Genomic DNA, 24,842 nt, shown 5'->3' with positions numbered 1-24,842 from the left:
AGCCCAGACATCCGTAGCCTCCATAACATTCTAAAGCACAGTAACTCCTACTGCCTGTTTTCTTCCTTGTTGTAAGCAGGAGTCCCTGAGACGCTGGCTATATATCTACATCAGGGACTTCGTACCTGACTCTACACTCTGTTAGCCCTAGAGGGTGATGTCTCTCTACTGCTGCTGTCTCCTACTACTACGGTCTCTCTCTACTACTATGTTTTCTCTACTACTAAATGCTCCTTCTCTACAACTAGGCTTTCTATACTACTGCCTTCATAACTACTGTTCTACTGTTCTCAAAACTCCTACCCTCACAACTTGTCCTTGCCATTCAATGTTTTAAGGGATCTATGCGAATTTGTGAAAGCATTTTTTAAGATGGGTAGACCGCTCTAATGATAAATGGAAATTTTGTACATTTTTATCTTGTTTTACGCATTGGCGTTCATGATTTTTAATATATGTAATTTTAATGTTGTATTGTTTAACTATATAGTATTATATTGTTAATGGGGTTACCGAATCAAATGTATATTCTCTGTCCTTGCCTCCACTCTTTGATATCACTACCCTGTACATCCTACTACTACCACCTCTTCCTCGCCACTACAAGTGCTCTTCTCACTACTACTACTAACGCTGCTCTTCTCCTGCTCATGAACCTCAGGGGTATGGTGCCTTGCATACCCATTCAATGCACTCTTTCTCAGTATGCTCACCCCTCCACACTTTCTACTACACCCCTTCTACTCACACCTCACTTCTACACCATTCTCAGCCCTCTCCTAACACTCGGTCCCACTCATACTAACTACTACCACACTATTGTACTGATTTCTCCCACACTATCTCTCTCACCACCTTCAATAAACCCTCCTCTCCAATTCCTATAATATAATACACTAGACACCACTGATAACACTCTCTCTCAAGTACCTCAACTAATCTAAGCTTTGCTGCCAACGTGCTACTGTGCTTCCTCAGTCTGGCCCCTTTGTCCGCCTCCAGTGCCACCTGCAACCTCACCCGTACCTACCACACTCTGCCTCTGCTGCGGTCTGCTTTTACTTTGCAGTGAGCCCAAGGTTTTGCTTTGCAATTCTTTTCAAAGTCCTTTAGATATGTGAAAAGTATTTGCATTATGAAGTGATTTGACCCATGCTCTATCCCTTCAGGAGATCACCCTGCAGCAAGTAATGTCCCACATTTCTTCAGTAAAAAAGGATATGGTAATATTGGAGAAGAGTGAGTTTTTTGCTTTGCGTACTCAAAATGAGGTAAGGCTAAGAAAACATTGACATTTGTTTTAAGTTGCAGATGCTTGCCTTAGAAATGTCCATAAAACAGACCTGTGCATTCGCTGTATGTGACAGTTTAAGAAAAAGTACATGAAGTTTAGCTAAGAAGTATGTAACTAGATCTTGTTCTGTGACACCATGAGCCGAAGGCAGTGGGCTTGTGGGAAGTTGGATTGATGCACCCGTTCTAAGCTCTGGGACCTTTTCCCCCTTCTGTTCCTAGTAATCACTCTGAAACGTGAAGCTAAACAAATCCAACATGAATCCTTTATCTTGACAACCACAAGTTTGAACATTGACATGAAGTGTTATGAGAATGTATTGCCATTGCATTTTGGAAATTGACTTGCATTGTACAAAAACAACTTAACTAGACCCAGTTTTTTTACTTGAAAAAGTTCTAAAAGTACAAAGGATTCCCTAAATACTTCAGACAACCACATTTCTGTAGGAATCTGTTAATAAGGTCTTACCACCTTAGCGAGTGTGGCACTGGTCATTCACAAAAGGGAAATGTCATTCTATTCTCTGCCCTCAAGGGCATCTGCTAGTGCTTGCTAGAACCTCACTGGCCAGCTTGGGTCTGCATGCCCCAGTGGAACAATTAGAACAGGGAAGTGGAATATTCTACATATCCGTGGGGAAATCCTGGAGGCCATATTGGGAGGACTCCTGGCAAGAAGGAGCATGTTCACAGATAAACCTTATTGGCAACGACTTGCTATGCCTAAGTAAGTAGGTGGTGCATAAGTGGCAGAGGGAGCATTTGTCAGTTGGCACATTATGATATATTCACCCTTTGAAGAGTAATCGGTTGTCCCCAAAGTTTGGGCCATTTGGTGGCATGTCCAGCAGTTGTTCCTATATCAGCCCTTGTCAGAACATGGAATGCAAGTTCCCTAGGGCTGTAGTTTTCTGGCACTGACTGTTTGAGACTGTCCTTGCACTTTGGGGTGGTGAAGGGTAGTGGAAAACTGGCACTTCAGAATCTGATGAGTGCTAAACCTATATACTGCCTCTTGCTCCAGCCTAATGAATGTGATAACTCATTGAGGATGCTCAAAGTATTTGTATTACAGGCATTGGAACCCTGTGCTGTGTTTCGGATTTCATGCCTTTTAATTGGGTGCATGCGTGGATCTTACATAGCCCCTAACTGTTGTGCTTGCATTACTGCTTATTGAACTTGTGGGAGGATTGGTATTATCTGTTTGCATTGTTATAAACTTCACTGTCCTCTGGAAACTTTGTATCACAGCCAGACCAGTTCTGTTGAGAATAAAGATTTTCCAGAATAATTTATAAGAAAGTCTTAATTCTGTTAAAGACACAGAGGTGAGCATGATGCTTCTTTCTTTATTAACTCAAAAGAGAAAGCTCAGCAGCAAGTATTTTATGTGCCTAAGTGGTAACATAGCATGAATATTAACAAGGGCGCATAAAATAATCAATAACAAGTATCAAACCTGTGTGGAAAAGAAACCTCTAGTCCATAATGAAAGTCACCAAAATAAAAAAAACTCAATTTCCCAGGAGGCTTTGGTCCAAGTCCATAACAGGTTACGGGACATGTGACAGCTGTCCTCCAATAGGTATGCAACTGTCCCTCCAAATAGGAACCAACGTGTTTGTAACTTCCTCTTTCGAGGCTGCAAACTTTGGTAATCCAGAGGAAATGGGAATGGCTGAAGGCGTAAAGTAGAGGACGTCCTGCATGAAAAAGGCTGGAGCAGATCAGGAAGGCTTGTCCGCAGTCCCTATCGAAGGAAGAGTGAAACAATTGGGGTTACATGACGTATATGAAAACCCCATTCCCCTTATGGGGGTGGGAGAAAAATCATTACATTATTATGCAAACTTAGATAGCAATATGATCAATTCACCCATGCAAATGATATTCGAACAGCTGTACGCTAACTTTTATGCGCCGAGTATTTTTCTAGATGGGTCGGATAATGCTCGCCTCCGTGTCTTTAATAGAATTAAGACTTTCTTGTAAGTTATTCTGGAAAATCTTTATTCTATGTCAAGACCACAGGCTCACATTATGCTTCTTTAAAGCTTACTCACCACTATGGATGCAGGTTGGTCTACCGACTTCAGGTAGAATTGTTTGAAAATTGATTTGCCTGCCCAATCGGCCATCCTCATGATGTCCACTAGACGGACCCCAACTTGAAAAGCTTTGGACGCCATGGCCCCTCTCATGGAGTGAGCCCCGAAGTGATTAGTATCAATTCCTGCTTGAGCGAGAGCCCAGGTTGAGCACCTTGTTAAGGTCCCATAGTCTGTCGTATCGGGACGTAGGTGGGACCGTGAGACGGATACCCTTAAGTAGCCTGCAAACTAGGTGATGTTCTCCTGCCGGGACCCCTTGCACAAGATTGTGGCCAACTGAAATTGCGGAGCGGTAAGCGTTGACCGCCCTGTCGACGAGGCCACGCTCTACTAGCAAGGCTGCAAAGTTCAGAATTTCCTCTATAGGTGCTGAAACTGGATGGAGCCATCCATTCAGACACCAACGTGTCCGGGCGTTTCAAGAGTTGGAGTATCTCTTGAAGGTAGCGGGGGCTCAGCTCTCCTCGATGAGACTGATGGCTTTGTGTGAGGTGCCTGGGACCCTTCATCTTGCCCTGAAATCCTACAGGCTGCTTGGGTCAGCGGCCCGCTGAGAAGGTAGGTGGTGTTGCCCCGTCTGACCCGTTAGCAGATCTGGGTAGAAGGATTGGAATATCCGAGGAATGTTCCAGAAGAACTGGATACCAGGCCTGAGATGTCCAGACCGGAGCTATGAGGACAAGCTCTGCTTGTTCCTGACGTGCTTTCGCCAGGGTCCTCGCTATCATGGTGAAGGGGGGGAGGGGCGTAAAGAATTCCCCCGGTCCACTGTTGCAGAAATGCATCCGTTGCCGCGGCAGCTGGATCCGGTCTCCAGCTGTAAAAGTCGGGAAGCTGGGTGTTGAGGCGGGAGGCAAAGAGATCCCGGAACATGGGGCCCCACACCCGGTGGAGGTGGAGGAAGAACTCTCTGTTGAGCCTCCAATCGCTGCAGTCAGTGGAATGGCTGGAGTGCCAATCTGCCACCACGTTCTTGAGCCCTGGAAGGTACTCTGCCGTGACGGAGATATGGTGTTCTAGACAGAAATGCCAAAAATCCTTGGCTAGTTCCGCTAGAGGTCTCAATCTGGTGCCACCCAGATGATTGATGTACCTTACTGCTGAAATATTGTCAATTTTCAGTAAAATACAACTCCCCGCTCTGCCTCTGGCAAATGACTGCACTGCGAATGAGCCAGGCAGTTTATTTGCATTTCCAGTTCCTGAGGGGACCAAGTTCCCCTTTGGCTACTGCTCCGCATCTTGCTCCCCAGCCTGAGTGGCTGGCGTCCGACTCTATCATTATGTCTGGGGTGGACCCGAAGATAGGTCTGCTGTTCCAGGCTTCCATATGCGTGAGCCACCAGACGAGTTCTGTCCTTGCTTGAGTCGAGAGTGTCAGACGTTGAGTAGGAAAGGCTGCGCCTCAGATGCTGACCTTTGATTCTCTGCAATTCCCGATAGTGGAGCGGGACGGGATATATTGCTTGTATGGAAGAGGATAATAGACCTATTACTCTCGCTAATTTCTCTGAGGGAGATCACATCCCTCAGAAGGAACCTGCAAATCTGCCGGCGGGTGGAGTGAATCTTGGAAGTAGGAAGACGGAGTTGCAAGGTCTGGGTATCCACGATGAATGCTAGGAACTCTAGGTTCCTGGAGGGGCAGATAACCGATTCCTCCCAGTTAATGAGGAACCCAAGGCTGTGTAATAGATCTATGGCAAGCCTGGCTTGGTGCTCTACTGGAGTCTGGGATTGAGCCATGAAAATGATGTCGTCCAAGTATATTATGAGACTGACACCTCTCTCAAAGATGAGCCACGACCGGCCTTAGAAGTTTGGTAAATGCCCAAGGGGTCGAAGAAAGCCCAAAAGGCAAGGTTGTACACTCCCAGTCCTGATTCCTACAGGAGAACCTCAAGTATCTTATGTGCGCCTGATGTATGGGCACTGCCAGGTAAGCGTCCTTGAGGTCCAATCGAATGAGCCAGTCGCCTGGTTTTAGGATGTCTCTGAGCATGGTTATGCCCTCCATCTTGAAATGGCGGTAGATTATGAAGTCGTTTAGACCACATAGATTTATTACTGGACTTACTTTTTGCTTGCTACGAACCCAAAAAATAGGGCTGAAAAAGCCGCCCTGATCTGAACAAGGGCGTATTGCCTGCTTTTGGTGTAGATTGTGTACTTCACTGTTTAGCGTTGCTGCGTGTGCCTCTGACATTACTATCTGTGCAGGGCGATTCGCTTGGAAGGGTTGGGCAAAGGACTCTAGACGCAAACCTAGAGCTGAGTCCCTGACACAGGCAAAAGAGTCCCAGGCTTGTGCAAGGAGAGCTATCCTCCCTCCTATAGGTGTCTGCGGCGCTGGTGCTGGTATAGTTACTGACCTGCTGGTTGTTGAGCTGGATGTCTTGCCGCTCTTACCCTCTTCCTCGTCCTCTTGATGGAAAGAAGGTGTCTGAGCGGTCTTGCTAGAAGTTATGTTGGTCCCTTGAGTGATGAGGTCTTCTGTCAAATGAATATTGACCGGAGGAGTAACCGCTACCTCGTCCGGTCCCGGGAAAAAATCTTGGGGGTGAAGTCTCTTTTAATAGAGACCTGAGCCTTGTTTAAGGCAGTGAAGGTGCCCACAACTTGTACATCTCTTTTACAAAGGGATCTCCGAATAGCAGACCCTCAGCTGCTGCTCCAGATTCGGTATCTGCCAATTCTCCCAGTTTGGGTCAATCTTTAGGAGAATTCCCTTCCTGCGTTCGGTCGAGATGGCACAGTTGGCGTTCCCGAACAGGCAGATGGCTCTCTCGGACCAACCTGATAGGATAATTGGATCAATTGGCTTGCCCGTATCAATGGCTCCTTCAGCCAGGTCCATTATTTTTGCCAGGGGACCCGTAATATCCAGGACCGTGTCTTGACAGGACCTCCAGGCCTGATCGATACCTTTCTTGGGGTCCCTGATGTTCTTCCCTAGGAAGGTAATCATCTTAGTATCAAGTTCCGGTGTCAAAGCTATCTCGCCCGGAATCTCTGGGCAAGGACATTCTGATCCAAGTTTGACCCTGACCTCTTTTTCTAGGGGCCGACAGAGTCTGGCCTTGATGTATTCAGTGGCCCTGAATGACGATTTCCCATTCTCAGGATCTGGGGTGAATCAAATCCTCCGGGGTAAACATCCCCTCAACAGCTGGATGCTTTCCGGATTTTCGCTTGGGATTGGGGGTTGCCAGAGATAGAGGGTCTTGACCCTATAGTTTGATGATCCTCGTTTGAGGAGATGGGGGGGGGTGGGAGGGAAGGGTATGAACATCATTATTATGTTCCCCCTGTTCATACTCGTCATCAGTGCCTTTTGGAACTCCTCCGGGCTCGAGGGTCTGGCACCCCTATTGTCTTCCTCTGGGTGAGAGGGTCTATTGCCGGAAGGGGTGTCCTTCCTAGTCAGAAAGGCTTTCTTAAGCCTGGAGAAGGCATCTGAAATGTGAGCCGGGGTACTTCCCTCCCCCCCCCCTCCATCAGAAAGGTGTTTTCTTTTCTGTGTTTGTTTCTTCCCCGGAAGGGGTGCTGTCTGTAAATGCTCCTCCATGCTATCCAAGCGCTGTTGGATGGGCAGGAGCATTTCCGATGCAGCCTTTTTGATGGTGGTTTCCACAGAGGATCCCAGCACCTTTTTAAAATATCTGCCATGGCCACTTCATCTATCTGGTATGCTCCCTTCTCCTCTTCCTCCTCTGACCATTGGTCCGCCTGAGGAGAGTATTGGGCTGCCATAGAAATATCTGCCGCTTACACACCTTTCCTTCTTTTGATTTTTTTTTTACAAAATATATATATATATCAGTGGGCAGTAGGACAAACCTTCTCTCAATCCCACTGATCTTCAGGAAAAAAAAAATCTTTTTATTTTTATTTTATTTTGGTAAACGGAATTAATCAGGTAAAAGGATTTTATGAGGAGTAGAAAGACGATATCTCTGGTGCTCGCGCTCGTAGAATCCTTTGACTCCAAAGGAAACACGTAGCGCGAGCTCCCTATGGTGGCTGCAGGGCATTGCGCTCTAAAACAAAGCCGCGAAAAGAACACCCAGAAAAGGCATACACAGAGAAAAAATGCTCCGAGGCTCCCATGATAGAGGGAGGGCTGCAGTAATGCCCAAACGTTCTCCGATGCTAGCTGAGTAAACAGCTGGCGTTGGAGACTAAATAACAGACAAAGTAAGCAGAAAAGACTGTCGAATACGCTGCGGCAATAATAAAACTGAAAAGGGAAAGTTGAATAAATAAAACTTTACAATTGAGTGCCTATGAGCACATATACAGTTTAAAAGTAACAATAGTCATCACTAGGAAAATAAGATCAGTACAATTAAGAAGAAATGGTAAAGGCACTTATCTTTTGCTGTGGGCAGCCTCGAAAGTTACATACAGTTGGTTCCTATTTCAAGGGACAGTTGCGTACCTATTGGAGGACAGCTGTCACATGTGCCGTGACCTGTTATGTACTCGGACCAAAGCCTCCTTGGGAAATTGAGTTTTTTCTCTTTTCGTGACTTTCATTATGGAATAGAGGTTTCTTTTCCACACATGTTTGATGCTTGTTATTGATTATTTTATGTGCCCTTATTAATATTCATGCTATGTTACCACTTAGGCACATAACATACTTGCTGCTGAGCTTTCCCTCTTTTGAGTTAATAAAGAAAGAGAAGCATAATGTGAGCCTCTGGTCTTGACATAGAATTAGATTGAATTGGCTTTGCTTTTACTTCTTGTTTTTGGGGGTGATCAGGGGGAGCAGGAGTTGCTCCCTCCTGCCTATAGCTTCCATTTTGTTTGTCTGCATGTATGAGATATGTGATATGAGAAATGAGATGCATTATTCGCAGTGTTCATTTGGATTCACTGATCTTTGCATCTTATTATCGAGTCCTCCCAAATTGGTGCTCCATCACATTAAGTCTCTCGAACAATGAGACTTTTTTCTTCTTTTATTGTAAAACGTTATTGTTGCTTCCTTTACTGCTTCCTTGGATATCTTTAAAGGGTTGCTTGTAGAGATTGAACTCATAGAAGGGCCTGAAGTACTATACCCTAGAGTCTTCTTCACTCCTTGGGCCTGGGACAATTTGCTCCCTTAGCGCAAGATCTTGCGTCTCCAGGAGTTGGCCCAGCAAATAACTTTATTGTAGATCGTTAATGGCCACCATTAAAAAGGTCACTTTAAATGTCCAAGGCCTGCACTCTGCTTAAAAGATGCAGATGATCCTGATGTGGCTAAAACGTGCACATACAGATTCAGTTTTATCACAGAAAGCTTGCGTGTAAGGAGGGAAATGTGTTTGGTTCCTTTTGGATGTGTGTTATAGTGCCTCTGGTATTGAAGAAAATCTGCTTTTGAATTGAAGCGCCTAGCCCTTTAAATCCAAAGGACTATTTATTAATCATCTTCAGCAAAGTGGTGGAGGATGGAGCTCGGAGCATGAGTTGGGCTTTCCGAAGATCTGATTATTAATTTTAAAAGGTACTGAACTCTTTGGATACATGGCCCTTTTTTTACTTGTATTGACTGACTGCAGTTAGATGCTGAATGCATGCTGCAAACTCTGATTAAACATGACCCTCAGACCTTTTGGGCTTTGATTTAGTAATTTTGGAGCCTGTGTTCCATATTAGTGAATTGAATTCGATTACGGAAACTCAATGGATTGATTTGTTCAGATATATTTATGGCGGTTCCTTAACTGGAATGTACGACGATCCGGTAGTTGCTAACTATATGCTTACCTCTCTGTGGAATCCGGATTAAAGTATGAAGATATTGGGATTTTGATAAAGAATTGTCAAAATTCCAGAACTCCAGGGCCCAGTGGGCTTACACATAACACACTGAAATCGGACACAGTTAGCTGGTCTTCGGTCCTAGTGTTGTCATTTGGGAGTATTTTTGACTCTGGGCATTTTCCTCTCTAATGGAGTACTGCTAATATCGTGCCCATTTTTAAGTAAGGATCCAGATTAGACCCCCAAAACTATCGACCCATTTCCTTAATAGGCGCAGACTGTTAAATCTTTGCTTCTGCTCTCTTGTGCCATCTGGAAGAGTGGGCTAAATTGACTGTGAGACTAAACCATTTTCAGATGGGTTTCCGTAAGGGGGACACTCTGTTAACCTGAACGCTTAGTGGTTAGGGCATTGCAAGACTCTGCTTGGGGAAATCTGAAGGGGTGTCTTTATTTAGCCTCTATTGACCTTTCAATGACCTTTGATAAAGTGTCAAGAAAAATACTCTGGGGTAAATTAGCAAATTGGGGGCTGTTTGCGGGCTGTTGCAACTTTTGATTGGTCTCTACGAGAACTCTGTTATTTGTGTCCGGCTGAATAAGGATGGTGTCCTATGGAAATGTATTAGGAATTTTATCGCTTTAAGGCAAGGATGTAGTCTGGCGCTGTGCCTTTTAATTTGTGTGTCTGATGCAGCGAAGTATCTTGCCGCGGCAGGTTTCATTGCTCCTGAGATTGGGACAATGAAAGTGGAATGGTTGGCGTACCCCAATGATTTCCTCTTATTTGATCATTCCCGGGTCTGCCTCAAACGCTTGCTCTCAAAATGTTCCCAATTTGCTAAAGATAATGGTCATGTTATTAACCCTGGAAAGACCAGGATCTTAGCAATATCACAGGGGAAAAGTATAAATCTAAAGTTTAGTCACTTGGAAATAAGCCTATAGCTACGATTGACTCCTAATTTATTTGGGTTTTCTGATAAGTGAATAGCCAGGGTAAAAGAACGTTGGAGAGACTCTCCTAATTAAAGGGAAATTGCTAATTAATCAAGCCTTAAACGTTGATGGGAAATACGGCTGATTCTCGATCAGACCAGTGTTAAACGTCTTCGAAGGCAAGATAGTCCCCAAACTGATCTAGGGTTTGGAGTTGGTGGACAAATCTATCTTTAAGGTTCTAGACATTATTGAGGCTAAATTATGGCGATACATTTTAAAAGTTCCAAATGGCATACCTCTGGCAGCAATCTGGTTCGAATTGGGGAGTATTTCACTGGGACCAGAGGTGCAATGGCGGCTGCTTTCATTATTTTCGAAATTGTTTGCCTGAACCAGAACTCCTTATATGAGGACTTAGGCGCACAATTGCAAGTCCAGGAGGATCCGTGGTATACCAGGAGCGCTCTCTCATTATTGGGAGTGAGCTGTTCCCATATCTTAAGGAGTGTGGAAATGAAAAGGATTACTCTTTTGGCTAATCCAGAGAAAGTCAGGAAAGCCCTATATGACCAAGACTGGGTGAGTACCACTGATCTATTCAATTCCTATCCCTCTTTTGAACGATTTGACATACGAACATAAAAGGCGTGGTACGCGATCATTCATTCTGTCTCAATTTCCAAATCACCATTATCGAATAATTCTACTGAGGTTACGCTGGACTTGTTAACGAAAGAGATTCTATTTAGGAGACATATCACTCATCAGGAGACCAATTGTAGATACTGTAATAAGGGACCAATGGAAGCATTGAGACATTTACTACTGGAATACAAAGCACTAACTAAATCTAGAAAGAAATGTATTGTAAAACTGTGATTGGAATAATGTAATGAAGTTATCTAATCGAACGTGATTATTACTGGATGAGATGTATAAATATAAATTCTCTATCGGAGGACCTGCGGCGGCCCGTTTTATCAAGACTATGACTGTGATTAATTGATGTATTGGAAATTGTATTCTGTTGTTTTTATTCTCTATTTATGATGTTTGCTTTTGACCATTTGCTTTGTGCTTTTCTTTTTTTGTAAAGGTTTTTTTTTTAAACCAGATACAAAAAAGAACTGGCTGTGTTTGAACCCTACTGAACTATGTTCATTAGAGAACGTCAACGGGTGTTAACAGACGAGCGACTGCGGGCTGATGCCTTTTAATTCCTCTAGTTGATGCTTTCAATCGGACTTGATGCTTTGTTAGAAACATTTATTTCTGCGAATCCAGAGCTGTGTTTACGTTTTTGAACTCTGTGCATTATTATGTGCTAACTATTGCTGTCGAAGGAGTGACTGTGGAATGATGCCTTTGAGCTCCTCTACTTGCGGCTTTTATACACACTCTATGCTCTGTTAGATTCATCTATCTTTGCTAATCCAGAGCTGTATTAATGCTTTTGAACTGTGTTCATTGGTGGGTGCTGTTATTAACGGAACGACTGCGGGCTAATGCAATCAAGCTCCTCTAATTGGTGCTTTCTTATAAACTTGATTTTCTGTTTCAATATCCATTATTGCTAACTAATTAGAGTGGCAACAACGCTTCTGATCCTTGTGCATTATTGGGTGCTAACTACTGTCATTAATGGAGTGATTGCGGCCTGAGGTTTTTGAGATCAACTAGTTGACGTTTTCCATACGAACTTGAGGTTCTGTTTTAACATCCATTGCTGCTAATCTAAAGTCGTAATAGCGGCTCCAAACCCGGTGCACCTTTGTGTGGTCATTGCTGTCATTAACGGAGTGACTGTGGGCTGATGCCTTTGAGCTTCTGTTCTTGACTATCTAAAACTGTTCTTTTTACGTTAATTTAGATATTCATCTGCACTATTTTTTGCGCCATAATATAGCCGAGAAATTCGAGCAACTGAAGGTTGTTTGCCTTTGAGCACCATCTTCCAACGGCACATTTTGGTGCATCTTGTGAGTGGATTTCTTCAATTCCTCAAATTGTTTCCTAACAAGGACATTGTGTCGGACATTAACAGAGAACGTGTACTATAAAGTACTGCTATATGGGGACCCTTTTGAAAACCACCTTTGAAAATAAATTTTGAGTAAATCTCCTCTCCTGAAATGGGCCAAATATATTGGTGTCATCAGTAGATTTATTTTTTGGCTAGATGGGTCATTAATTGTAATCTTGCTGGCCATATTATTGCTAAATAACTTAATCATGAATACCACTATAGGAGAAAGTGTGTATGTACTGTTGATCACTGAATCTCCTATTTTTGGAAGTGCTTTGGAAAACTGAAGTACGTCTCCAGCGCTGACCTGAAATGGGCAGAATACTACTTTAAATAAAAAGTCACTCTCTGCGAAATTACCTGGTAACTTAAGCGAAATCAGGGCTGGTAAACGGGAGTATTGGATCCTCAAAAAAATACATTGCACAACTAATGCAGCTACTGAAGACTAATTAGTGCAAACTATCTGTAATGATTTGGGGTTGCAGAGGGACCATATACCACATCAGGTGAATTCAGTGTGCCATGGTAATACAAGAAGTATGTTATCTAAATGTGTTGGGCTGCAGTTAAATCGAGATCTATTCAAAAACAACCGCTGCACCGAAGTGTAACACCAGTGGTGGATCAGAAGATTTTATTTTTTTTCCCCCACAAGCAGGCTCAAGCACAGATTTTGGAACTCATTGGAGCATGTCTCATGGAAGGAACAGGGAATTTGACAAGACAACTACATGCTTGAGACGTTGGGAACAATGGGTTGCTTAGCTTCTGATATAGATCAGACCAGTTCCAAAGAAAAATGATTTAGTGGAAAAAAGTTATGCAGCAAATACATTGCAATTTGTTGTATTTATTTTTAAATGTGTTTGTTGGCATTTGTTATTATACAACTTTTCATGTCATTTTGAATGTGCCATTAGTTAGAAAATTATCAGCATTTCATATTGAACAGTAACTTTTTTTTTAATTAACTTGACAACATTAACTGTTTCCTGATTTTGACTTATGTTATTTAGTCCCATGCTTCTCAGCAGAATTGGGTGGTGGAACAGCAGGGGGGTGGGGGGGTCCGGGCAGCCGAAGGTCTGTTTGAGTCTTTGCGGGTCCCTCTTGTAAGATTATTGTTTTTATAGTTCCGTGTAATCTAGTCTGTTTGTTCATGGGGGCTTATCGTCTGAGGGGTAGAATGTTTCTTGTAATTTCCTTTCATGCTTCCAGTGTCATGCTTTAATCGTCGGTGGATCTGGTAACGCGATCTTCCCATGCCTTTGTTTCTGCGTTGACCCATCTCTCCAATTCATTGTACCATCCGTTGTACTTCGGCCCGGCAGGCTTTTTCCAAGACATTGCGATATGTCTTTTAGCCAGTATGCACATTAAGTCCATTAGCTTCACCAAGTGTTTGAGTTTGGCTGGTCTGGGATATGTTCCCAGAAGGCACTCTTCTGGGGATCAACTGTACCTGGAAGTGCCCGCTTTTTCATATGTCTGCTTTATATTCCCCCACAAAGACTGTGTCCTGGTGCATTCCCAGAACATGTGAAGTAGGTCTGCCTTATCCGCCTTGCACCAGGGACAATTGGGTCGTGTTTGTTTGTTAACTTTCGCCATCTTGCAGGGGGTTGGATATGTTCGATGTAGCATGTTTAGTTGTATTAATCGGAACCTGTGATTTCTAGATACTGCTTTGGGTAATGTTAGCACTCTGTCCCATTCCCCATCTGTCATCTCTCGTTTTATGTCTGTCTCCCACTTTCCTTTCATTTCCCCACTTCTAGGGTTAGGGGTGTCACTGAGGTGGCTGTATATCTGGGAGACCGTTTTAGATCCCTCGCCTAAGTCGTATAGTAGTGTCGTGAGGGGGTCTGTCTCGGGTTCTTCAGGCCAAGTGACCCATATATTTTGTGCTATTTCGCGTATCTTGGCCAGTGTGTATCATCCTCTATCTGCAATGATTCAAACTCCCTGAAGGTACCCTCATCGTACAGGTCTCCCCATGTGTAGACCCCTTTTTTCTCCCAGAGCCTAAGGTGCTTCAGATCAGTGTCAGTTTTGCACAGGTCCCAGATCATTGGTATTTCTGTGGAGTATGGGTGTTTTAGGTGACTTATTGACTTCGCTCTGTGCCATATTTTCCTTCCCAAGGTGGCTATAAAAGGTATGTTTCTTAGTAGGTGTTGTGGCGCCCAAATAAGTTCCTTTAGTTGTATCGGAGAAATCATAGATTGTAGTAGGGGGGTCTCTGATGTGGTGTCAGCTGCTAGCCGTTTGGATAGAAAGCTGAGTTGGGCAGCTAGGTAATACTTTTCGAGATTCGGGAGTTCAATTCCACCCTGCATGTATGTTAGGACTGGTGTGGAATGTGCTATTTTGTGTCTGCTCTGCCCCCAGAGGAATTCACGAATTATTGTCTCAAGCAGGCGAAAGAATGGGTTGTTGATGTAGTAATGCACGTTTTGGAACCCGTATAGAAACCTGGGGAGGACAATCATTTTCATTATTGAGGCTCTGCCCATCATTGATAAGGGGGAGTTTCGACCAAAAGGTCATCGATCTGCGCAATGCAGGAAGCGCTACTTTCGTGTTGTGCTCATACATTAATTCGGGGGGGTGCATTATTTGGATTCCGAGGTATCGGAATGTAGTGGTCTGCCACTGTATCCCTACTGATGGGAGTTCCGCTATGCGTTTGTCTTTTATTCCTGCCAGTGGAAACAAACAGGACTTTACCTTGCTAAACTGCATACCCGAGACCTTAGAGTAGTTATGAAGAACTTCTACCATGTTTGGAATATTAAGGTGTGGGTCTCTGACAGACAGCAGAAAATCGTCTGCGTAGAGTGAGATAATGTGATCTATTCCACCCAGCCTTATCCTTGCATCAAAAAATTGCTTTCTGAAATAAATGGCAATGGGTTATAGACCGAGTATGTAAAGCATGGGGGATAATAGGCATCCTTGCCTAGTCCCCCTGCATATGTCCCATACCTCTGACCCGTATCTCCCGGTTTTCACCCGTGCTCTTGGCCTGGTGTAGAGTATGTTGATCCATCTGATGAACCCCGGGCCGAATCCGAATTCCTTTAGTACGTTCACCAGCCATTCCCAATATATGGAATCGAATGCCTTAATAGCGTCCAGCGACAGTAAGGCGTACGGTTCAGTGCTTGCGTCAGTTTGCGTTATGATGTGTTGAAGTCTGCGTAAATTCATGGTTGTGTTATGGCCTGGCACAAACCCGCACTGGTCTATGTGTACTATATCTCCTATTATTCTGGACAGCCTCTTTGCCAGGATTGTGGTTAGTATTTTTACATCATAGTTAAGCATGGCGAGTGGGCGGTAAGAGTTGCACTTATCAGCCGGTTTATTTGGCTTGAGGACCGGGATCACTAGGGTTTCCCTCATTCTTTCAGGTAGGACTCCTCGTTCATATGCTTCCTGGAAGACCTTGTGTAGGAGTGGTGTCAGGGAGGAACCGTCTGTTTTTATAAAACTCTGAGGTTAGCACGTCACTGCCTGTAGCATTGCACGTGGCGTGGGATTTGATTGCTTCAGCTATGTCATCTGTTGTAATGTCTGCGTCTAGGGGTTTGGATTGTGTGGGGAGAGCCTGGGCAGTCCTATCTCTTCCAGGGTGTCTATCTGGTCTTGGGGGACTCTGTCTTTGTGAGAGTATAAATGTGCATAATAATGTTTAAAGGTGTCGTTTATGCTTTGTTGGGTTTGGTGCATGTTATCTTCCTTATCCTGTAGTGTGGTGATTGTACGCCTGGGGTGTTCTTTTCTGCAGAGCCAGGCTAACAGCCTGCTTGGTCTGTCAGCTTCTGTGTGCGCTCTGTTTGTTTTGGTGGCATAATCAAACTTGGCTAGCCTATTCCAGGCTTTTGTGCATTCATCTCTGAGTGTTCTGAGTTTATCTTCCTGCTGCTGAGTGTCTGTGGGTTTGGATTCAAGCCTCTCAATCTCCCACTCCCCTTGGGCTAGTTCTTCTCACAGCAGTTTCCTAATGCCTCCCGCCTTTGTTATGATTTTGCCGCGTTACTACCTTTAGGGCTTCCCATATTGTGCTCATGTGATCTACACTTCCCCTATTTACTTCTATATAGTTGTCAATCGAATCTTGTAGTTCAGTTCTGAATGCCTGGTCTCTCAGGGCTTCTACCGGCATTCGCCACATGGGGATAGGGGGTCTAGGGCCAGTGTGGTTCCATTCTACCACGAGAGGGAGTGATCTGAGACTGTTCTTCCCAGGTATTGTGCCTCTTCTTTTTGGGGTAGGTGTTCCCTGCTTATGAAAACGTAATCTAGTCTTGTGTGCAGGCCATGTGGGGACGAGAAGTATGAGTAGCTTTGTGCTTGTGGGTGCAGTTCTCGCCAGGTGTCGGCTAGGTCTAACCTATCTGTCATGATATTTAGTGCCGTCGCGGCCGCTGATGGACCTTTTGGTTGGGGTAAGGACCTGTCTAGTTCTGGGTTATGTACACTATTAAAGTCTCGCCCCCCCCCTCTCCCAACGAAAAAGCCATTTCTGTATTGCGTAATTCTGGTATACATTGAGGTTAGGTGGGCCGGAATGTTATTATTGGGGAGGTAGGAGTTCACTATGCATAGTTCCTGTTGTTCAATGTGTCCCCATATTATCACAAACCTGCCTTCAGGGTCTCTTTCAGACTTAATTAGTTGAAATGGGAGTTGGGGATGAATCCAGGTATATACCCCTCTTGCATATTTGGAGTAAGTGGTTCTAAATCCCTGTCTGCCCCAGTGTTCCCAGAGTTTGGCCATGGATTCCTCAGTGAAGTGTGTTTCTTGTAATAATGCTATTCCCACCCCTTTCTTGTGTAGGTAGGATTTAATTCTGTTCCTTCGGAGGTAAGTGCCTAGGCCCCTTACATTCCATGTCATTATCTTTATTTTCATTGGCATGCTGACTTACGGAGGGCTTTTCAGATGTTGCAGTCTCTTAGGGGGGTTACCTGCAGTTGCATTCTGATGGCTAGTGACTTCTCCCATCTGCCCATATTGTGCTAGTGGGTTCTCCTTCCCCTGCTTCCACTATATTGTAATCTGGAGACTTACCAACTTTTGTAACCTTCATTCTAGTGAATGAGTACACCAAACTGTTCAACTGTGAACTGCCCCCAGCAGTTGTTTCCAACTTGCAGCGCTTAGGGGTTCCCGAGCCTTCTAGGCCACTCTGGGCCTTTTGGTGCGGGTGGTGTGTAGGCTTCCGGCCTGCACGTTTCTTGGAGGTGTGGGTTGCTGTCATGTCCGCTTGTGGTTCCTTGTGCTCCTGTCAGATGTTGCTATCTTTGTGCTTTGGCCCCAATTGCAATCCAATTGTCTATTTTATGCTTCAGTGTGGGGCCTTCCGCCATTTTCTGTGGTGCTAGTTATTCGTTTATCTCATGTCCGCTTTTGGTGGTTTCTCCCCGTCGTCTGCTAGATTGTTATGTTCGAGCCGCATGTTTGCTGTGGCTGGTACCTCTAAGAAGATTGCTTTTCCCTTATAGAGTACTTTGAGGTGAGATGGGTAAAGTAGCATATACGAGTTTCCGTAACCTTGCTTTCACTGGTATGAATGAGTTCCTAGCACGTTGTACTGCAGGGGTATAGTCGGGGTACATGACTATTGTAGAGTCCTGTCTTCTGATCTCTCCGCCTTCTCTTGAGTATCGCAGTATAGGCTCTATCGCAAAAATTTAGAATTTTGGCTATTATTGGGCGTGGGTGTGAGCCCGGTGGGGGGCGCTTTTGCAGGTACCTTGGGGCCCGTTCTACTGAGAACCCCTGGGAGAGTTTTTCTGCCCCTATTTCCTGTTGTAGCATTGTTTCTATGAATTCTGTTGGGTCCGGGCCCTCCATATCTTCAGGGACTCCTAAAATTCTGATGTTATTCCGCTGTGCGCGTCCTTCGGCATCTTCGTTCTAGTCTTGCCACTTTCATCTCAAGATCTTGAACCCTTGTTTTCAAGTCTAAGGTGTTTTCGACATTGTCTTGAAGGGTGGCTTCTTTTGCGTTCACTCTTTCTGTCAGATTGCAGGCATCTTGACGCATAAGCGGCATGTCCGCCTTTACCTCTTCTATCTTTTTGTTGATGAAGATGCGGAGCGCTGCTATGGCCTGAAGAACTTGCATATCCTTGGGTTCTGCTTCCGGGTTTGGTGGTTCTTCGTTGGCTGTAGCTTATTGTTGTGGCAGCTGTTTGGGTTTAATTGTCGTGAAGGAGTCCATTGTTGTAGATTTCGGTTTAGTTTTGGGTTGGGACATCTCTTCTGTTAGGTCCGGCGTGCTACTCCTTCTGTGGAGTCAGTGATTTTGTGGCTCTTGGTGGGGTTTCTTTTCTTAGTGCAATGCCTTGGTTGAGTCTCTCAGCTATTAGGTATGTGGCTGCGCCTGTTCAGGTTGGTATCTCTTAGTTCCGCTTTTTTGTGTCTCTGCTCGTTTGTAGTCTGCCTCTATTGTGCCTGTTATGTGATGGTAGTCGCTTCGGTATGCAGGGGCAGCAGGTTTCCAGGTTAAGGATGTGTGAGCTGGTAGTTTTCACATAAAGTTGTATAGGAGGCCCTGCGTGGGTTGTGTGGTTGCCGCGTTGTTCGCCCCAGTTGTTATGTGCCTCTATCCTGGGGCGTTTGTCCAGGATCTTTGTGCCTTTGCGCGCTTTCTTAATTTGTTTCCTGGGCGGATCACCGTTTAGGCTTGTTGGTGATGGTTAAGTTTTCGGGCATAGTTTCTAGTTCATTGGAGTGATCTTGGGCTAGTTCCCAGGTTATTTCAGTGGTGCTTGTTGCTTTGGATTGTTGGCTAGCTTGGCACAGTTGTCTTCAGCAATCTGTCACATGTTTCGCCAGTGTTCCTACTCATGTGGGTTGCAGGGTGAGTTGTGATTGCTCGCAGCGGTGGTCCCGCTGGGTCGTTTCTTTCCCCCCCGCCTTACGTAGTATGGGGGTGTACGGTGCACTATTTGGTGTATCCGGATGGTGGGTGGACTTCGGGTGGAGCTTTGCGCTGTGCTCCCGCCCGTTGCCTTGTCGGTCCGGCATTAATTTTCTGTTCTAGTTGTTCCTACGGGACCATCCGGCAATCTGTGTCGGGCTGCTTGCCCCTAGGCCTGGGCTGCTAGGTCGGTCTCCCCTCACCCCCTCTTCCTCACATTGGCTGGGTGGCCGTGCGGGTTCCTGGGCTTGCCGCCCGTTTGTTTTCTGGTTATTAGTAGGGGTGGGGGGGTCTGGTTTGCTAAATCACTGTTTTGCTCCTTCCAAGCCCAAGGTCTCGTCTCCTTCTCCTTGTATCTGGGCAGCCGCCTCCCCACTCTCGTCGTCTCAGGTTCCGTTGTGTGAACAGGGCTGCTCCGTTGCGTCTCCAGTCCTCCACAGGAGTCTGTAGACGGTTCCTCCCAGGTCTGCTTCCTCCTTGTGTTGCGCAGGTTCCCCTGTGCGTCTGGCTCCAGGCGGTGGACGGGGACCCACGTTTTCTCCTCGTCTTCCCCTGACACCGGAGATCACGTCTCTTCGTCGGCTTCAGGCAGCTCATATCCTGCAGGTCTCTGCGTTGCGTGAGTGCCAGGCCACCGTGGGGCTTGAATCCACAGCGGGCGCCGCCATCTTGAGAGCCGCAGGGGCGCTCTTTCTTCCGTTTCATTTTTTCGATTGCCGGCTCCGATTTCTCCCGGGAATGGGATCAAGCTTGGGGAGAAAGGTTCCCCTTTTATAGGATATGGTTTTCGTTGCGGACTTTGTAGTTTTGGCAGCGCAATCCAACCCTTATAGGATCGCGGGCAGTAGCTCATCAAGTTTCCGTCTTTACAGCATGTGCGCTGGCCACGCCCCCCACATTGCAATTTGTTGTAGGCGGAATTTCATCGATTAATGATGAGATACCAGGTTCCCTTCGCAACTTTTGGAGTTACTCGCTAGGAGTACCTAGCACAAGGTCCAGAAATTAGTGGACCAAGGCTGATGCATCATACACTAAAAGGGGAGGATGTGAAAATTAAGTTGTCTACCATCAATTTCAGCACTAAATACTATTCTTTTTTTTCAAACAAACATTTTATTAGGCAATTTCAAAAGGAAAATAAGTGACAACGATATCAAAATGGCAACACATAAGCATACAGTACACAACACTCGTACATACATCGGAGGGGCCTCTCCCGGAGGATAGTCCTGGGGCAATAGTCTTTACCGGTGGCTTGGGTCTCGAGGATGGTTTCTCCCACACACCCCCAGTTTTCATTGTAGCCAGCGGGTCAATGGGGGGCCTACGGGTGAGTCCAGGGAATTTTTCTGCATAGTCCATGAAAGGGGCCCAAGTATTACGGAAGGAGTTCAGATTTCCTGCGCGGATCGCTATGATCTTTTCAGCTACTATAATGTCCCAACATTTTGACCACCATATTGGGATTCAGGGGCTCTCAGGATTTTTCCAGAGCCTGGCCAGGGCTATCTTGGCTGCTGTCAGGAGGTGGGTGCATAAGTGCGCAGTTTGGCCAGTGAGGGGAAATTCCACTTCGCCTGTGTCACCCAGCAATATGATCCCCTGATCCCATGGGATTGTTAGTCCTGTAATTGATTTTATCTGGTCTAGCACCTCCCGCCAGTAGTCTTTCACCTTCGGGCTAGTCCATAGGAGGTGGAACAGTGTTCCCTTGGAGGTGCAACCCCTCCAGCAACCCGGCAAAATGTCTGAGTTGAATCTATGTAGATGTTCTGGTGTGACATAGTATCTATTACAGACTTTAAACACTCCCTCTCTGTTTGTGGCACACTGGGTTCTCTTATGCATTTTATATTCCAAATCCTGCCCCAGTCTTCGATCTCTAATTGGCGCTCCGGGTCCCTGCTGGACCTCTGATTACTGGCCAGCATGTCTTGAGCCCTGCTTGAGAGGCTCAAGAGCCTTGGCACTAAGGTCATGGCTTCTGGCTCCAGAGAAGCACAAATATCCACGGTTTGCCCAACTGGCTTTGCTAAACTGAAAATTCTGAAGAAAGTCCTCCCCTTCCTTGCTAATGAGGCTAGGTTCAAAATTGCGACTGCCTCCATTTGGGGGCAATAGATTACTGCAATGGCATTTTATCTTGGTCAGCGCTACTTAAGTGCCTCCCTGTCCTTCAGAACACGGCTGCCAGGCTCGCTCTTAAAGCTCCCAGACTGTCACACTCTTATGACCACCTTCAGCGCCTACATTGGCTGCCTGTTAAAACCCGGGTGAACTTTAAGATATTATGCACGGCTCACTGTGCTATTCACTCTGTGGGAGCTGAATTGTCACGACTCGCTCCCTTCGCTCCCGTTCCCACCACTTGGGGGCATGATTTGGGGTTTATTCCCTACTGGACCTTTCCTCCGAACCTTATGCTACAGTGCTGTGATGAATTGGGAGCGCTAAATCCCTATTTTCCAAGCTACTTCCCTTCCGGATCCATTCCACGTTTTTGGCAGCCAGCATGCTTCTTTAACCAAATGACTATGCTTCCCAGAATGCCTGGCCCACTGCTTCACCTCCACCCTTGCAGGACAAGGTTGGGTGGAGGATAGGCAACACCTGTGGCTGCAGGTGCAGCAGTCAGCACACCTGAGGCGTGTGCTCGTTAAGCAGCTTTAAAAGCCTCAGTCTTACTTCAGTCCAGCGCTGGTCATCGTTTGCAGTGTTCCTGTTGTGACTAGTCCCTTGTTCCTTATTCCTTGCCTTTGTACCTAGTTCCTAGATCCTGTTTTCTTGTTCCTCCGCCCTGAATCTGATTCATGTGCTAATTGATTTCTGCTCCCTTGATTCCCTTTTTGTCTTCCTCTGTTTGCAGGCAGCATTTCTCAGTGCTTTCCCCTTTTAGATGCAGCCCAGTTTGTCTGTGTTCTATATTTCTTTGACTCTGTCCTTTGCTGCTGTAAACCCGTATGCCTTAGCCTTCCTCTTAGATTAGCTTCCTGTCTTTTCCTTGGAGGGGTAGGGGGAAGTTTGCATTGGTTATTTCGTTTTTTCCCTGCTCCTGATCCTTACTTTCTATTGGGATCCATTCCATGTTTTCTATTGCACTTCTGCAATTATTTCCCATTTGATTATTAGGTGTGGTGTGCGATTGTAGCTAGCTCCTGTGTGAATGCTTATGTTTTCCTCACTATTTTGTAATCACTATTCCAATTTAGGTATTTAGTTTTCCTCCCATTGCTGTTCTAGCCTTTCTGGGTCCCAGTTTCATCAACAGGATTCGTGGGCTAGCTGACATTCAAGAGGTTTATCTCGTCCTCGTGAGTACAGTTCTTTAGTTCCCTTATTTAATACCATCAAGAGTGTTAGTTCACAGATCCTGTCATTGCTTGCCCTCCACGTGGGTTTAGCGCTGTCAGTACCTGTAACAGCAATTGGGGGTAAGGCGCTTGCCGACTTTCCTCGCGGTCAGGTGCTTACCCCACATCCCTTTTCATATATTGGTTTTGTTGTCACACTCTATTTGCACTCCTGGGTTCTAGCATACATGAGTCGTTGTTCCTGTGTGCACGTAGTTTAATTTGAAGCTATTCACTGTGTGATTTAGTGCACATTTCCCTTGCCATATTCGCTGCCTTTGTACTCGCCTGACTAATCCTGACATGAATTCCTTCAAACTAAGTTAACTATTTACCAACCTAAGAGATCTCTCCTCTCGTCCAACCAAAATTTGCTGTCTGTCCCGCACTTCCGATGTGCTCGGTCGGGAGGCAGATCCTTTTCTGTGCTGGTCCCGTCACTATGGAATGCTCTTCCTTTATTATATTAGAAGCAACCACGTTTTATCAAGCTTTCGCAAACAGCTCAAAACACTGTTGTTTTAAATGTGAGACGCTCACCTCTCTGGTTCCTCTCGGCGCATTCATGCCAACAGGTCTTTGTTGCGCTTTATAAGTACTTATACGATACTACAATGCAGTAGTTCTGATTTTTGCCTTTTGCTGTACCACAGCATTACCACTTTTACAAGTGTCCACCTGGGCTCTGAGACATGAAGACCATAAACACTGTGCAGATGTTGGCATATGTTGCCAATACTGTCTGTTCTGTTGCTAAGGTGTATTATGGCAGAACATTTGACCCCCATCAGGTTCACTTTCAACATCCATGCATCCCCCCCTAGACAAACTGCTTGAAGAATTCCACAACACTTTCACTTGTACTGACTGTTTGAAAAACAATGAATCAACTATCATATTATCAAGACTGCTCAATCTAAAGCAGTGATTTACTGGAGAATACGGTTTCTCCTGCGAGCCTTGATGGAAGAGGGCTAGCAGCCTTAGAGAAGGCCAGTATCGAAGAGAAGGTGCAATGCCTCACAATGTGGGTATTACCCATCGGATCACTAAGACTGCCAAGCAACGTGGACGGTCCACATGTGTGTTGATGTACACCTCCTCAATCAGGCTATTGCCATGTTCTTCTGAAAACAAGATCTCTACAGGATTCATGCACCATATGAATGTTTAGGGGACTGACTGGTCCATTCTGGCATTCGTCTATAGAAGTGAAGAGGCTCTAACATTATACCACCAAGAGGTGCGCAGTTTCCTTGTCATGGCCAATTACTGAGGTCAAAGGTATAGGTATTGAAGTGGAGTACATAATTCCCAGCAGTACAGAAGATGTAATTTCAAATTTAGAAAACCTTATTATAGCCCAAGGTGATAGACCGACCATGGATCTCCCTACTAAGGCTGAGATGTTTTTATTTTTTAACAGTGTTAGAATGTAGCACAATCACATCCTCGATGCTGACCGCAGGCTAGTTGGAATGCCAAATGATTATTGAAAACTAGCAAAAAAGGGGGAGAGGTGGCTTAGCGACCAACTAAGATTGCTGTAAGACGCTGGAGCTCTGGAGAGAGGAGAGCATTGTAAAGTCGTTAACCCCTCGAGCAAAAGCCAGAAGCACCTAATTTTGGGTGGGGCTTGATGCTTAGAGTGCAATGGATTATTAGCACGAACAGAGGTGGCTGCGGGGTGTCGGAGATGTATGTTGCCCCATTCCCCTACCCTGGCGGGAGCGGCACAAAGCTCAGAGAGCGAGGACACGAGCATGGAACTGAGGAGATGCAGGGTTGAACACGGCCTCGTCAATCACTTACCGGTGCCTGGTGGCCCGTGAGCAGTGAGATCATAGCGAAAGAGGTTGGTGACGGCCGCATGGTCTGATCCTATCAGATCATCATCAGCCTTTGTTGTGCCTTGCTGGCTACTGTGAGGAACCTGAGGGCGTCCTCACTTCTTATTCCCCTGTATCCTCTTTTAAGGTGGCCAGAGAAAGGCCATTGCTTTTGGATCCCGACCCTGGGGGTGAATATGCGAGCAAGGATCACCTGGGTGGAAGAGACCAGGGGAGTGGGAAGAGGACGTCCTTAGGTGAGACATGGTATATCTCACTTCCTTCCACAACAAAGCCTCTATTCTCTGAGCCTTTATAGGCTTTTGTGAACCCTTTCCCTGTGATTCCCCTATAGTATTCCCAAAATTAAACCAGTATGGTACTGGGACGAAGAAGAGGACACCCAGAACAACACATCCTCACTTTGTGAAAGCAAACATTAATCGGCCGTAGTCAAGTACTGGAACGAGGAGGCCGACAACAAAAGTAAAGCAGGACTACCGCTTTAATAGTGAGCGGTCTAGTCTTTTTTGGTACAAGAATGGAAGCGAGAGCTTTAAAAGCTGGAAGCCCGAT

At 45.5% G+C, this 24,842-nt stretch overlaps 1 protein-coding gene across 2 annotated transcripts in view; it reads left to right on the top strand.

Moving 5' to 3' along the window:
* MCUR1 (mitochondrial calcium uniporter regulator 1) overlaps positions 1-24,842 on the top strand; it is a 595,058-nt gene that overhangs the window by 213,577 nt on the left and 356,639 nt on the right. For both annotated transcript variants that reach the window (XM_069613550.1, XM_069613549.1), the window contains exon 4: positions 1,170-1,271. In XM_069613550.1, coding sequence (XP_069469651.1) covers positions 1,170-1,271 — 102 coding nt within the window. The remainder of the gene's footprint in view (positions 1-1,169; positions 1,272-24,842) is intronic.

The sequence above is a fragment of the Ambystoma mexicanum genome, chromosome 5p (genome assembly GCF_040938575.1).
Source record: "Ambystoma mexicanum isolate Mex_15411 chromosome 5p, UKY_AmexF1_1, whole genome shotgun sequence".
NCBI classification, from domain to species: Eukaryota; Metazoa; Chordata; class Amphibia; order Caudata; family Ambystomatidae; genus Ambystoma; species Ambystoma mexicanum.
The sequence above is the reverse complement of the archived record's forward strand: the minus strand, read 5'-3'. Positions and strand labels throughout refer to the sequence as shown.